Source organism: Brachyhypopomus gauderio, chromosome 4, assembly GCF_052324685.1.
Source record: "Brachyhypopomus gauderio isolate BG-103 chromosome 4, BGAUD_0.2, whole genome shotgun sequence".
In the NCBI taxonomy this organism is placed as follows: Eukaryota; Metazoa; Chordata; class Actinopteri; order Gymnotiformes; family Hypopomidae; genus Brachyhypopomus; species Brachyhypopomus gauderio.
The window spans coordinates 10,053,434-10,070,341 of record NC_135214.1 but is presented as its reverse complement, the minus strand read 5'-3'; the positions used below and the strand labels follow the sequence as shown (position 1 = coordinate 10,070,341).

The 16,908-nt window shown below is 40.3% G+C and overlaps 2 protein-coding genes across 2 annotated transcripts; both read left to right on the top strand.

Annotated features, from left to right (window-relative positions):
• The first annotated feature begins 371 nt into the window (after positions 1-371).
• Positions 372-16,236, top strand: cops8 (COP9 signalosome subunit 8). Its single transcript, XM_077002094.1, has 7 exons — positions 372-547; positions 1,144-1,214; positions 1,304-1,352; positions 2,442-2,574; positions 9,837-9,944; positions 10,493-10,555; positions 10,988-16,236. The coding sequence occupies exons 1-7, from the start codon at positions 476-478 to the stop codon at positions 11,065-11,067; spliced, it is 576 nt and encodes a 191-aa protein (XP_076858209.1). The 5' UTR covers positions 372-475; the 3' UTR covers positions 11,068-16,236.
• On the top strand, positions 6,562-8,318 carry trim63b (tripartite motif containing 63b). Its single transcript, XM_077002093.1, has one exon. The coding sequence runs from the start codon at positions 6,895-6,897 to the stop codon at positions 7,936-7,938; it is 1,044 nt and encodes a 347-aa protein (XP_076858208.1). The 5' UTR covers positions 6,562-6,894; the 3' UTR covers positions 7,939-8,318.
• Positions 16,237-16,908: the final 672 nt, after the last annotated feature.

The window sequence follows — 16,908 nt, the reverse complement described above, 5'->3', positions numbered from 1 at the left end:
CAGATCTACATTTTTGACTGGCATTTTATATACAAATAATTACTCAAATATAAAATGCTACATATTAAGGATCTCCTACTGTGAATTAACTCAGTATTTATTCATATTCAAACACAAGCGTCTTTTGTTTGTATAAAAAAAAAACTTGGAAGGTTTTTCTCAGGGGAATCCCTCAGGCCTAACAGCTTTCAGCAACTGCTCATATCACACCTCTATAAAGTGCCATTTAATGTAATATTTTATACGAATATACGAACATAAATTCATATTTGTATCTAAATAAAAACAATAATCTTAATTATCAACCATTTCGTAATTAAGAAAATATGTTTTTCATTTTCATTTAGGCGTCAGTATTCCCGGAAGTATTTCAAACTATGTGAGGAAGAAGTGTCGCACGCCCCGCCCTCCATTGGCGGCAGGCACGAGCCTTCAGTACGCTGGCGTGTAGCCGCGAGCACGAAGCGCCCTGAAGATGCCAGTGGCAGTCATGATGGGGGAAAACTACCAGAAACTTCTAGAGCAGTGCGAAACGCAGGAGTTGGAGGTAAACTGATGGTAACCCAGGCGTACAGGAATATAGACGGGATTCTTGTGAAGTAGGCCAGCTAAGTAATTCGGCGTTAGCTGGCTAAGTAGCTATGCTAGCTTGCCCATTTTCTCTGATTTGACATGTTTGGTTGTCCAGGTAACTAGTTAGCCGTGTGCTCCTGCCGGGTCCGTCTTAGCTAGGTAGCTAACTGGTTATCAGTGTTTAACAGCCTGGATCGGTAGTTAACCAGCTAGCACCGCAAACTGTTTAGCTGCCTTGATACACCATTGTATTGTTTACAGAGGTTATGGTCGTAACGAACGCTAATCTAGTTAATCTAGTTGGGCTATTCTGTGTTGACAGTGTCGATATGCTGTATGAAGCTAGCTAGTTAGAGACGTTAGCTAACAGCACATTACTAATGACAGTACAGAAGTACCGTAAGAAGAAAACAAAGAGACTGCAACACACAAGCTAGCAGGGACAACCGGCTGTTTCTATTACCAAAAACAATGTCATGTTTTTGCTTTAAAGGATGAAGGGTAATCTTCAGTCGTAACTGCAATGTTTCCAATTTTACGTTTTGTTTAATGAAAACCACTAACTTGTAGGCTCCAGGTGGCATCGCGACTCCGCAAGTGTATTCGCAGTTACTGGCGCTTTACCTGCTGCACAATGACCTGTGAGTGTTCACACCGCCCTACTTCATATCTGCCTTCTCTTCCACACTGATCACACTCCAAACTAATGTACCGTATTGTATTTACACAGGAACAATGCCAGATATCTCTGGAAGCGGATCCCACAAGCAATTAAAACGGTAATATTCAAAATTTCACTCAGAGAAGCCTTGATTAGGGATATGTTTCAAATTTGATATTTCTGTTTGTCCATTTTTTTGCCAATTTGTTCCATATACTTTTGAAATGCTCTTTTATTATTTATTTATTAAATATGTTACATTTTCTGGATTTTATGAGTGACTGGCTCAATATTGTATAATTAACTATAACTGAACATTGCGCCAGTTTGTATTATAATACCTTTCAGAGGAGTTCAGCCCATGAGTATGGATCATGCTTTTTATTTGTAAAAACGTCACCCTTAATTTCTTAATATGAAGTGATGTTTCATGGGAGAGATTATTCTCTGACAAAAAAACAGTACATGTGAACCATTACAAAAACCCCCTTAATTCAAGTACCATTGGTCATACTGTGAAAATTAAATTACAAAGTATTTTAAGAAATGTCGTGATGGTTAGACATGAACAGGTAGGAAAACTACAAAATACCACAATGTGTGGATGTTCCTTTGAGCACTGCTAGGTCAATTAGGCCTACACGGAAACAAAGTGTGTGGACGTCCTGTACAGGGTAGTCGCATGCTATACAGTGCAAAGGGATTTTATGAAGGAGCTACAGAGTTCTGTGGCTGTAATCAGAAGAAACATTTGCCAGTTAATGATTTTAAGAGCTTTACATGAAGGTGTGCTGTATGGGAGGGAGTCTAGAACGATATCATTCACCTCTCAGAAAAGCCATGTTCCCAAGATGCACATGAACAGTTGAACAACAAGAGCAGTGTTTTAGAGTGGCACAGTCTCCATCCAATCGAGAACATGTGGAGCTGTTTGAAATTAGAGACCTGTGTGTGTGTGTATTTTACATACACACACACACACATAAATTGTTAAAATTATTGGATTTTTATTGCATTTAAATAAATTTGCAAGGGACCGTATCTTAAAAGTACAATTTATTTTGCAACTTAATATTATTTATAGCTGTGATACTTTCTTTACAAATAAACCCTCAGCCTCCTTTGGTTGTGTGTAATGCATCACGCAGCTTGGGACATTTCTACACTGGTTTGTATTTAAATAACAATGTTGTTTCTACTCCCCCAGGCAAACCCAGAACTGGCAGCAGTTTGGGCAGTAGGACAACATATCTGGCAACGAGACTTCCCAGGCGTCTATAGTACAATAGCTGGCTACCAGTGGTCTGAGACAATTCTCCCTGTAATGGAATCTCTGAGAGGTACTTTGACACCACATTTTATGCCATCCCATTTCAACTGGTAAATGTGAAATGTTGGTGACCAAAGTCGGTACACAAGAGTTTTAGGATCAGTTATGCACTTACAGTTTACACAATAGACTTGTGCAAATAATTTCAAATTTACTGTATACAAAGCTCATCACTGTTATAAAAACTGCTATATACTATAATTTCATCACAGATTATACTTTGATCGAACCTCTCATAATAGAGAGTAGGAAAAATGTAATACAGTTTCGAGAAAAAACATTATGATCAGCACTATTGCTGATTATTCTCCAGATTATAATTATTTAAGCATGAAATGGACCAGTTAGTATTTTGATTTGCATCATTGTTCATCTGTCTCAAATTGTGGAGATCTTAAGAGGACGTAGAGGGGAATCTCCTTGTAACTGCTTTCATCATCCAGTTCAACACTGTCTACTCTCTCCACTCTATTAGGCTCTTCTACTTTTTTGTCCATTTGTCAGAGACCATAGCTCATCACTTACCATAGTTTTCATTGGTCATCCTCTAGACCAGGGCTATCAAACTACATAGTGGACCAACATTTAAAACCTCGCCAAAATCACAGGCCAGCATTTGATATTTATTGAAAAACATCTTCCTCCAGATATAACAATGACACTTTTTATATGGACCCAGACAAGTTTTGCATAAACACTGAATATGGAACAAGCTAATCCTAATACTACACACAGATTGCTATGACTACTGTCAACAGAGGAGGTTTATTTAAGGGTCCTGTCCTGATTGACATGCCAAAACATCAGCAGAGCATTCTGGGATTTGGAGAATTGGCGACAAATGCACTGTATAATACGGTGGGCAAGTTCTAGTAGTTATTTGGTATTGTCTCGTGGGCCAAATATAATTACACCGTGGACCAGAGTTTGACATCTATGCTCTAGACCAGGGGTGCTCATTACGTCGATCGCGATCGACCGGTCGATCGCGAAGGAAGTGTCGGTCGATCGCGAAGGAATGTGCGTAGATCGCGTCACATAAAATAGTAGTAGATGAATCGCACATCTGCACTGACGGTTGTATTTTGATTGACATTCACGGTAGCCAATCTGCAATCCACTCAACAAATTACGTTCGCCGCCACCCCGGTAGATCTTTCTGACTTGGTCATCTTATAAGTAGCTCGCAAGCTGAAAACTGTGGGCACCCCTGCTCTAGACTCTCATCAGAGGTAACAGGACGATGCCTAGATGACACTGTTGGCTGCATGTTTTTGCTTGGTGGACTATTGAAGAACAGGGTGCAAAGAAGCTACAGTTGTGATCAAATTTATTCAACCCCCAATGCTGCGAAGGGTTTTATGGAATTCAGTGCACATTTGTAATTGTGTTCATAATGAAATCTTACAAGGACTTGTTAAAGAACTAAATGCAACTAAGATAGCATCAATTTTTTTTGTCATAAAGTATTAAATGGCCTTTTTGTGATTTCTTCATTGACACAATTATTCAACCCCTTTACGACTACCACTCCTAAGAACAGAGGTTCATTCCAGTGTTTTCCATCAGGTATTGAAAACATCTGTGGATGTCAACGAGCAGCAATCAAGCATGATAAGCACCAATTAGGCAGATTTAAAAGGACTGTGATACTCAGCTCCTTCTAGACATCTACTGGTGTGTTTACAAGCATGGTGAAGGCAAGAGAATGGTCCCAGAAGACAAGAGAAGAGGTTATTGCTCTTCACAAGAATGGCAATGGATATAAAAAGATTGCGAAGTTGTTAAATATTCCAAGAGACACTATCGGAAGTATCATTCGCAAGTTCAAGTTAAAGGGCACAGTGGAAACGTTACCTGGTCGTGGCAGAAAGAAGATCCTGACCGCGACTGCTGTGCGCTACCTGAAGCGTAATGTGGAGAAAAATCCCCGCGTGACTGCTAAGGAACTGAAAAAAGACCTGTCAGATGTGGGCACTGAAGTTTCAGCTCAGACAATAAGGCGCGCACTGCATAACGAAGACCTCCATGCCAGAACGCCCAGACGCACCCCCTTGCTGACTCCAAAGAACAAGAAAAGTCGACTGCAGTATGCCAAAAGTCATGTGGACAAAGCCACAACAGTGTACTGTGGTCAGATGAAACTAAATTAGAACTGTTTGGGACAATGGACCAGCGCTATGTTTGGAGAAGGAAGAACCAGGCTTATGAACAAAAGAACACCTTGCCTACTGTGAAGCATGGCGGGGGGTCAATTATGCTTTGGGGCTGTTTTGCTTCTAATGGTACAGGAAAGCTTCAACGTGTGCAGGGTACCATGAATTCCCTTCAGTACCAGGAGATCTTGGAGGAAAATGTGATGGAGTCAGTCACAAACCTGCGGCTTGGGAGACGTTGGACCTTCCAACAGGACAATGATCCGAAGCACACATCCAAGTCCACTAGAGCATGGTTGAACATGAAAGGCTGGAACATTCTAGAGTGGCCATCGCAATCACCAGACTTATATCCAATTGAGAACCTCTGGTGGGACCTAAAGAAGGCAGTTGCAGTGCGCAAGCCTAAGAATGTGACTGAACTGGAGGCTTTTGCCCATGAAGAATGGGCTAAGATACCCATAGGTCGCTGCAAGACACTTGTGTCAAGCTATGCTTCACGCTTGAAAGCTGTCATAACTGGAAAAGGATGTTGTACTAAGTACTAAAAAATAATGTCACTAGGGGGTTGAATAAAACTGATAATGATGTGAGCACAGTAAAGACATTTGTGGTTATTCCATCATAAATATTATGTTATGTTTGTCTAATTTATAAGTGCCTCTTTGATATAATTGTAAATAAGATGACTGAAATGATCAAAATCAATGTCAAACTGGCCAAAACACTTTATTTCAGTGGGGGTTGAATAAATTTGATCACAACTGTAACTTAAAACCTACCTCAACTTGACTCAACCTGGATATTAGCAGTGATGTTACCTGGGGACCTGCAGTGTTTCTGCTCTTTCAAACATCACACACACTCGCACTTGGGGTTAACAAGCTGAGAGTGGTGCAGGTGAGCTGCTGGGTCTTTTCCATTAGGGATGAAGGCAGTTTGAAGGGAATTTGTGTGGCAGCTGATTGATCTATATACAGGTGCATCTCAATAAACAAGAGGAAGATGACACCAGACCCAATAATTTAGATGAGCTGAAGGCAGTTATCAAAACAACCTGGACTCAGTCTGGGTGTCTAACAGTTTGAGTGCCCCAGGTTGATCGCTACCATGCCACACTGCATTGATACAGTAATTCATGCAGAAGGAGCCCTAACCGAATATTGAGTTTATATACTGTACAGACTGTATATACAGTACTGACTCTATAATTTATATACTGTACAGACTGTACTGACTCTATATAATTTATATACTGTACAGACTGCTTTTCAGTATGTAGACATTTCTTTATTAAACATCCTTAAAAAAAAGACATTCTCATTTTCTGAGATACAGACTTGTGGTTTCATTATCAGTACGCTCAAAAATGAAAATGCTTGTGTGTGTGTGAGAAAAGGTAAATATTGTGGGGGGAAAAAAATGAAGATTTTACTTTGTGTGATTTTACAAAGCTGTGGTAAATGCAGTGGTACCAGCAGGGGGCACCAGTGTTTTAGAGAAGGTGATGACCTCTAAACTGATCTGAGTATTACTTGATCCCCATGTGCCTACACCTCACCCAAACCGAGGAAAGAAGTTAAATATAAACTGTTCCTCGTATGGCTGTGTTCAGTATGTGCAGTTCATCAAATGATCATCTTAACGATTGAGAAATAGGTTAAGTAAGATAAACATGAGAACCAAATCATGAAAAAAATTATTTTACTCAAACTTGCATGCATTTAAGTAGTTTGTTTACTTGTGGAGTATTTTTTAAAATCTTGTCTATTTTAATCCATATGTTTCAAATAGAGCAATTCTTTCACCACAATAGGTAACACATTGAACTTTCTTAATTATCTGGTTTGGAGTTGTTTTGTAATTTAATCAAGTCTTATGACTGGCATATGGGCCATATTTGTCATTGCACAAATGGTTTATCACTGTGAGGCCCCTCAGGGAGAGACAGGACGTACTTTGTGACACGTGCAGGCTGATTGGGGGGGGTGGCTTCTCCGAAAATAAACTTGAAAACAAGCTGAATCTCTGCCCTGATTGGTTGGATCAGGGCAGTGTCACCAGCAGAAAGAGGCTTGTATAAAACCCTGGGCCGCTGTGCCCCCAGCAGGACCCACGACTGGACGGACCTGTGTACGCCGTAGTGTCGCAACTGCACTGTAGACGCCACCGAAATGGAAATCCAGAGGACTGGCTCTCTGATTGGGTCAGCTGGCTCCATGGAGAGTCTAGAAAAACAGCTTAGTTGTCCAATCTGTCTAGAAATGTTCACCAAACCTGTGGTGATCCTGCCCTGTCAGCATAATTTGTGCCGTGGATGTGCGAGTGACCTGTATGACTCTCGAAATCCATACCGGTTCTCGGGCGGTGTCTTCAGGTGTCCCACCTGCCGCTTTGAGGTTGTTCTTGATCGTCATGGCGTTCATGGACTTCAGAGAAACCTACTAGTAGAGAATATCATTGACATCTACAAACAGCAGCAGGAAGGCAGTGGTAGGACTCCAGAAGCTCCTCTCAAAGCTGCAGGCTCCACTGAACCTCTGTGTGAGGTGCACGAAGATGAACGAGTCAACATCTATTGCGTGTCCCACCAGGTTCCAACTTGCTCCTTGTGTAAAATATTTGGTCAGCACAAGGACTGTGAAGTGTCACCGCTGGGAAGTGTTTATGAGGCCCAGAAGGGAGAGCTGAGCAATGCAATCGACTCTCTGGTGGCAGGAAATGGCAGATTGCAGGCACTGCTGACCCAGATGGAGGAGGTCTGCAAAGCTGTTCAGGACAACGCTCACCGTGCCAAGCAAAGACTGGGGGAACGTTTCGACTCCCTGTATGCAGCACTGGAGGACCGGAAGAATGTCCTCTTGGAGCGTATTGGCAAAGCGCAGGATGAGAAGGTAGCGGCCTTGCGTAGGCTGGCCAGGTGTTATGGAGACCGGCTTCAGGCAACCACAGAGCTCACTGACACAGCGGTTCGAGCTCTAGAGCAGAGCAGTGCAGCAGAATTCCTACAGTCCTCCAAGAGCCTGATTGAACAGACTAAGGATGCAGCTAAGATTTCCCTAGCTGAGGAGAGGCCTGAACCTGGGTTTGAGAAAATGGACCATTTTACTTTATCTACGGAACATGTTGAAGCATTGTTATCTAAAATGGACTTTGGAGCAGACGACAGTGGGGAATATGCAGATGCAGAAGGGGATGGAAACGGACATAAACACTAGAGTAAAATGTTCTAGTAATAGTGAGTGAGCTCATGGCTCATGTAATGTGAAGGACAACACTCAAATCAGAAAAGCACTATAGCAAAATAATTGCAAGTAGTTTGTTAATGGCTGTCAACATGGCAGTGGGCAGTGTGTGTAGTTTGTTAATGACTTGTCAACATGCTAGTGTGTGTAGGCTGGCAAATGGTGGCTGCTGCTGTGCAGATTTTTTCTACTTTTGTATTTTTGGTTGATTGGTTAATTTTCACTATAGGTCATTCTGATGATGTTGCGCTGTCTTAATACCAGAAATGAAAGGAAAGCATCGTTGGGATGTGTGAACAATAAAGTGAGTGCAGCATGCTGAAATAAAGTATTTCAGAGGTCGTCATAACTACTTTTTGGCTGATGTCATCAGTTATCCTACCACATTACATTTGATGTCCATTTAACACATTTTGTATCTGGTTAAGAAGTTATTTACTAATCACCAGTTTGCTGGTCTTCAAAAAGTACAAGTTTAGCTTTTTTTTGCTAATGAAAGACAGCAAGATATTTTTAAGACGTAGCTAGGAGACCTAGGGTTAGTATACCACTATAGCTCACGGGGGAGGAGCTCTGCTTTCTGGATCCTCCCCCACATTCTCCACTGCCTTGCTCAGCAACTCCTGTTGCTAGTTAAAGTGGAGAGTGAACTGCCTGTTCCTGGGTCTCTAGTTGGCCAGCACTCAATCATTCTGCTTGACTGTTGCTAAAATAATCACAAGCCAATGTTTTTAAACACACTCCTTGGATGGAGCTGCTTATGACCTTAGCAGAGCAGAGCACAGAGCAGAGCACACTACTCTAATGGGACAGAACGCGTTCACTCAAATATCTGCCAGATACACTAGACCTTCACACTACTAGTCATTCGCCCTTTGAAAAGTCATGCAGCAGCTGTTTAGTGTAGAGGTCAACATACTGTTATTCACCAACATGAGTCCATCCTGATTGGTATTCACCAACATGGGTCAGAAAACAAATTTTTTAGTTTGCTCTCCTCTGCTTTTCTCTTTCCCCCCACTACATTCCCTCAACAATTTACATGGTTGTCTTTGCAGCTGTTCATAAACAGACTGTTGCTATGGTTATAATGTCCAGGACACTAAAACCAACAGTACTGGCTGTCAGCAGTGAGTCATGTTAGGGTTTTACCCCGAGAGGTAGCAGACAGAGTAAAATGCACTAATTTACAACACATTTAGACTTCATTGATGGTGATGAACTCTAGTTCAAACTTGGTAGCTTTTGTAGTTTGCATCAAGGCTATATATATATCTGTGTTGTGAAATGCTTTAGCATTTTAGAACAGTGCCGCTTGCTGGAATAAAGCACTCATGGCACACCTAGTTTTAGATGGGCCACACATAAGGTCCTGTTATGGCCTTGTTGGGTTCTAGACTGCTCCTCTTACGGTCCTGTTGTGGCCTTGTTGGGTTCTAGACTGGTCCTGTTATGGCTCTTTGTGACTGCTCTGTGCTTGGATAACACGTTACATATATACATGTATGTTACAAACTAATTTGTATCTCTCTCTCTCTCTCTCACACACACACACACACACACACACACACACACACACACACACACACACACACACACACAAACTGGGCTGCATCTCTTTACTTCCATCTAAAGAAGTAAAGCAAATCACAGTGGCCATGAAGGTTCTTAATGAATATCATTATTCATTAAGATGTAAATTTAAAATGTAAAAAAAAAAGATATAATCATAAATATAAATTAATGCACTCAGCTGAAAATGAGCAACCTGTATTTTCTTCATGTACAGTTAATTTCCATGAACCAGAACATGTGACATGTTCTGCCCTTCATGGACTGTATCTTTAAAGTGCCCTGTGTCTCTGCGTCAGACTCCACCCGTAGGAGGGCGTATGGCCTTGTGGCCCAAGCGTACACGTCCATCAGTGTTGAGGACTTTGCCTCCTGTGTGGGATACTCAGTTGAAGAGGCTGTGAGGGGTAAGATGCTGCGTCTCAGTGCTCCTCTTCCATCTTGAGCTCTTTATGTACGCAGACCATTTCTCCCCCATCAGAACTAAGTCACCCTTCTGATTCCTGTTTTAATATGTGGCATAAGGTATTTGTAAGTTGGCATCTGTTTCTGATCATTTCAGTTCAAAGCCATCCCAGTAGAAAATCACAATGGGCTGAAACAGAGTGGATACAGATGTTTGAATTTATGTCTTTCTGTCTCTTTCCCATCTGTGTAGTCCCCTTTCTCTCATATGCTTTTTTTTTATCCATTGGCATCATTGTTTCTCTGCCATCTTTGCATTTTAATGCAAAAACCCCAAATAAGTTCAAACGTTTTTTTTGTTGTACATTTGGTTTGCACCATGGACAACCAGGATACATTTCAATGAACAACTTGAAAATGTTTCTCCCATTCTTCTGTTAAAGATGGACATTTGCTTATTTAGACATTTGATTATAAAATTGATTTCTTCTAAAAGGTCTACATGCATGTTCTGTTTAAAAGCAAGGATAAATCCTTCTATTTTCTGTAGGTGTGGTCAGTCATGGGTGGCAGGCAGATCCCAACACCCGGATGATAATGCCACAGAAACCAGGTGGGGGCAGTCTTTCCATATGGTGTAAACTTGACAATTTTCCCTTGTCTGAATCATTCTGCTGAAATGTTCCAGAACAGCCCCCCCAATCACCCTAAAAAAGGCTTATTTCCTGACACTTATCTGGACAACTTGCTGATTTATAATCTCTGGTTTGGGGTTCCGTATTCTGTTGTACTCAGTTCATCTTGCACGTTTTCACTTTGTCTTGGGTTTGATTACTTTTTTAGTAATTAACATTGTTGTATAATTGGACTGTTATATGGTCATATTAGTAATTAACAGTGTTGTATAATGGGACTGTTTAATGGTCATAAATAGAAGGCTTTTGGCGCAAGTCTTTGTTGTTCAGTTTTCTGATCAGGTTCAGAAGGAGGAACATTGAAGGACTTCTCGTGTTCTCAGTGTCTCTCCCTGCCCCTCTCCCCACAGATCCACCCCCGCTCACTCTGGTTCCAAACGAGCAGCAGCTGGCCAGACTCACTGACTACGTGGCCTTTCTTGAGAACTGATAAAGAACCTCTCCCTGCTCACTCAGCTAGTATGTCTTATGGACAACAAGAATGTTCTTCCTGTTCTTGGCTGAGACTGACATTCAAGATTCTCTCTCCTAGAGAGAAAATGGTGCGTCCAGACTCAAGATGGACCTCCTCACCCTGTATGTTTCTTGAAAATAATTACTTATTTTAATGACGCGTGTTGTGCAGCCTTACCATACAGTTTTTGTTTGTGACATTTAGACAATAAAGGTAAAATAAGTTTGTAATTTCTTGTTCCATATAGATTCGATTCAGTTCTTCTTAAAGACTCATCATTATGGTGCAAACATGTTTCATGGGATGACCACATGACTGCAAAATTTGCTCTAAACAAAAAAAAAATGTTGTACACTGCTTTATTCGGACACCTGTGTCATAAGAGACCTTTAACATTTACTGAGATCATTCATTATAAAGTCCACTTTGTAATGGAATGTCTTAAATTTCTAAAGTAGAGGTTTCTTCAGTACAGCAATACTGGAACCTCAGTTCAACAATTTGAGTAATTCATATTAAAACTGGATGACCTTTGGTAGCATGTGTTTTCCACATTGTTTAATTATTCTCAGATTTTCTGAAGATGAACCATGTACAGACTTCATGTTAAAACTAAAGGCCCCTTGTATACCACTGGTACTAGTACTAACCCCAACTCTGTAATTGTGGCACATGTGAACTGGCAAACGGCAACTTCCAGTAGCTGAGATGTGTAACACACACAGACCTGGACCTGGTCTAATTTTCTCAAGTCTGCAATATGTCAATTGATCTTTCCCTCTTGTGTAACTATGTCTCATTCAGAGGCAAAAACCTGGATCCATAGTACTCAGTAATCTTACCCACAGCGCACACAAGAAACTGATTTGGTGTCAAGCTTCATATGTTCTTAAAATGGAGAAACAATCACGATTCATGTAATGGCAGAAATATTCCCTCTGTGCTCAGAACAGTATTATAATGTGAGCATGTGTGTTTCAGTTTCACATATCGCAGGAGTCAGGAAACACTTCGCTTATACTGTAGAATCTTTTTTTTATTTTTTATATATATATAGTGATTTTCTCAAACACAGGATTGTTTTAATAGAAAATTAACCAAGCATAATTTATAAGACTTTTAACTGAAAGTTGTTTTTCTATTCATATGTTAACTTTAAAGTGTTTATACCTTGCTCAGTTAATTGTATTAGGGGACTACAATATAAGCATTGCTTTAATGAGTTGAGTCATGAATTAGATTTCATATAATGTGGCTATAATGTACAGTTTGAGTTCAGAAGTCGTCTTGTGGTTGAATACAGCACAGCTTCTGGTGTGCAGTCTGCAGTCTGTGTGTGTGTGTGTATTAAACTTGTCATGAAATTACCAAGTTTTAATGTGTAAATTAGACACACATATATATGTATGTATACTCTGTGAGCAATGGCAGGAGATTCTGGTCAAGAATTTGTTGATGGTCCTGGGAATTGATGGTTCTTGGATAATGTGAAGTCGTCCAGGTCCAGAGGCAGAACTGCAGGCCCAGACCTTCACATTTGCACCACCATGCTTCACTGAGGAGGTTCTTCTCTTTAAACAGTGTTGACTTTTCTCCAAACATGGCACCTGTGATTGTAGCCAAATAATTCAATTTTTGACTCGTCTGTCCAGAGAATGGACTCCAAGAAAGCCTCTGGTTTGTCCAAGTGCTCTCTGGAAAAGTTTAAATGGGCAACTTTGTTCTTTCTTGAGAGCAGAGGGTTCCTTCTAGCAACTCATGGGAGAGTGTCATGTCTGATTTTTCGCCTGATTGTAGACGCATGTACATTTATCCCAGATTCTGTCAGAAAAATCTGCAACTCTGGAGATGATGTGTGAGATGGACCTTACCTTACCTGAATTATTATTCTTCTGGTGCTTCTTGGTGTAAGTTTTGATGGCTATCCACTTCTGGGCAGAGTTGCTGTGATGCTGAGTGCCCTCCATTTGTAAATACTTTGTCTTACAGTGGATGGAGCTGGACTCTTTTGGAGATGGTCTTGTAGCTTTTCCCCAGACTGATGGGCTGTCACCACCACCTTCTTCCTGACATCCTCAAACGTCCCCTTTCCTCTCAGTATTATTGATCTTTATGCTTTACGCTTTCATATACAAAAACTGGTGGTGATAAAATGACAATCATGGAAAAACAGCAGAAATATCTATTCAAGGAACTCACATACTTTCAAGCAACAGTGTGAACCCGTCCATAAACTCACTCGTATTCATATGTTAAAGACTAGTGTAGGAGCAGATATATTGGCTGACTCTTTTGGACCATGCTGTTACTTAACTCAGCAGTGAATACTATTGCTCTCACCATCCCTCATTTAAGTCAACATTGAAAGTCACAATCTTTACTCTGACTTGACCATTTTTGAGTGGTTATGCAGAGGATCCTACATCCTACTATCCTATCTGGAAAGTAATCTCACAGGTTTGATTATAAAATAAATAGCCACATTTGCTTTCTGCTGGAGATGTTAAATCACCTTTGGTGGATCACCTTGATTCAGTATTATGATTGAGTGGATGACCATGATTCAGTGCTATGGTTGATGTTTGGCAAATAAAGTGTTAATTACGTTAACTGAGAATCTTTTATGGTAGTGAATTCTAAGTCTAATGTGTTTTATACTAGGACAGGAAAAAATCCTTGTAACAATTTTTTACTCTGTAGGCGCCTCACTGAGCCAATTAATACATGCGGTATAACAGAAAATCAAAATGATGCTGGTATGGAGGATCAAATGTGGATAATGAATGAAATCACAAATGTGATGCTTATTTAACAGGTAACAGCAAAGCCATTATGAAACAACATTTTATGTCATACTTTAAACATTTTATAGTATAGCAAATTGTTGTTAGCAGTATTATAGCCTTTAAGTAAAAAAGAAAAAAGTCTATATACAAATGGAACAGGTGAGCACTGTTCGTGTTGAACGGGCGAGCAGTGTTTGTTATGGGGGCCCCTCTCGTCTCTCGACTGTGTCCTAGGGTCAGGCCCTTCCAGCCCAGCCTGAGGTCAGTAAGAGCAGGGGTCCTTCACAAAGGCATCACTCAGAAAGTGACACCTACATCTCAATGGAAAATGTGACAGGGTAGAACACAAAAAAACATTAGTTTTTGTACATTGTGTAGCTCATCACAGATGTCAGCTGAAAACTCAAACTGGAATACGTAGATGCTTTCTTTGTGTGCATCAGTATGGTGTTCTTTGGACGGTAACACCATTTTATATGAGAAATCCTTTTATTGCAATAATTGCAGCACAGTAAATAATTAAATTCCCTCAAAATACCTGAATGTACCTGAAAACCCTGCAGGCCCACAGCCCAGGTGACGCCTGGCTCTTGTATGTTACTACTCAGATCTCATGATGCACATGTTGCTATTTTCATGCATGGAACAACACAGTACATGCAAGTAGCATGGTATGCATGTGTTAAAAGTGTAATAAACCCTTTATTATTTTGTTTTATTGTATATATATTGTTTATTAAAGGGTTATTGTAAATGTTTATTAAATTTATGTAAATTAAACCCCCACCATGTTAGGAGAAACTTTTTCTGTGGAAAGATGAGTCACAGATTAAGCCTGGAACTGTAACATGGCTCTTCTATAAGACCTTGTGCAGCAGCTGAGATGTGTCACTGCTCAAACTCTTTCCTGTTAAACACTGCAAATGTCTGAGGGGGTTTTCTTTGCCCAGTTTAAACAGTACACTGAGTATGAAGTGATTTACTTTCTGATCCTATAGTGCAGCAGTTACCAACCACCCGGCCGCGGACCGGTACCAGTCCATGGGTCATTTGTTACGGACCACACAGGCAAAAATATATATATATATATATTTTATCGACGAACAAAGTCTGAGTGATGTTTTATTTTGAAAATTTTTGGGATTCTCTCCCAATTACATCGGTCGGTGTGTGTTTTATTTTTATGCGGTTTATATTTGTTTTTATGCCGTATCATTTTATTTTGTTGTATTTACCCCCCACACTTTAAAGGCCGTGCCGTGAAAATATTGTCTGATGTAACCGGTCTGTGGCGCAAAAAAGGTTGGGGACTGCTGCTATAGTGTATGTATGTACCCTTTCAAAAGCACAATGGCAAATTTCTTTTTAAACAGGATGTTGAAATTTCTGTACTTGTTTGAGTTTAAAAATGTAAATGACCTCCAGCTGTTCAGACCCGGGCAGTCTTTGAACAGAGTAGAAACAGTGCAAGCTACTTTGCACTCTGTGATTGGTCTGTTCAATGCAGGTCCTTGTTCATTTATGTCACACTGAAATTATACATATGGTAGATGTTTGGAGTCACCCCTTTCCTGAAATAAACTGAAGACAGTAAGTTGAGTCTTAAGACCACTGACCTTATAGAGGTATCTTAACATTCTCAGGTTCTCAGGGTTAGGTTTAGGGTTGGGTTAGGGTCAGGGTCAAGGTTAGAGCCTGTACTCTCTCTTTCATCATTATCTCCTTGTATGTAAGTGACTGCACATTTGCTTTTGCACTTTACACTTACTCCGCATCACAGTTAATGCATCATTGCAGATGTAGAAATGGATTGTTCCATTCATGGTGGTTCATGGAAGAAGTGATTGGTGTTTCACCAGTCAGAAAAGACAGTCAAGAAAAAACAGTAAATTAAATGAGAGGCAGTGACTCAATTTCTGGGCAGGGTGAATGTCAGTTGATGTTGGCTTATTCTAAATAGACCTTTCACCAAAAAGCAGAGCCTGACTCAGTGGAGCCAGTATAAGATTTTCCTGTTGAAATTTACAAATAATTCTTCCTTTGGCTGGACCACCCAAACTGGTTCACTCACTGACTGCCCTTTGGTGCTGTTTGCATGTTCTGGTAGCTATACAATGTGTGCAGAATTATTAGGCAAGTTGTATTTGAGAGGATTCTGTTTATTATTGAACAACAACTATGTTCTCAATCAACCCAAAAGATTCATAAATATCAAAGCTTAATATTATTGGAAGTTGGAGTGGGTTTTTATTTATTTATTTATTTTTTATTTGGCTATCTGAGGAGGATATCTGTTTGTGCAGAACTATTACTGTGCAGATTTATTAGGCAACTTAATAAAAACCAAATATATACCCTTCTCACTTGTTTATTTTCACCAGTTAAACCAATAGGGGTGTGTTTAAAAAATCGATCTTTCGATTCAAATCGCTCTTCATTTGAATTATTCGATATTGATTTATGAAACCTGAGATCGATCTTTAGAATTAGCCAATTTTCCCCGCATATGCGTACCGTTTTAACGTCTCGCGTTTTATCTCGCGAGATCATCTTTTTTTTTTCTCGAGCACCGCTACTTAGCTGGGGTGATCAGTTAAGCATGGCTGCAGCAAGAGTAAAAAAATTTACCTCTGATCCACATCTATGATTCAATGAGTTACTAGTTCGCTCTGGCGCCAACCACTGGCGAGCGATTGATCGCGATATAATACTTAATCTATAATATTAAATCTTAAAAATCATTTTACACCGCCACCCCCTCCAGGTTCAAATCTCACTCCAAGCGATCTTGAAAAGTTGGCAACCCTGCAGATGTATGGTTACATTTTGGATTCAGAAACCATGATGGTAGGGAAGAGTTGGATAAAAGCACAGCCATGTGTAAACTGTGCAGCATGGACGTGAAATATTGTGGGAATACCACAAATCTGAGAAATCATTTAACGCGACACCTGAATATATCCTGATATTCAAAAAACGCCAGAACCCAAACAAACACCACTAGAGAAGGCATTTGCGATGAAACTCTACA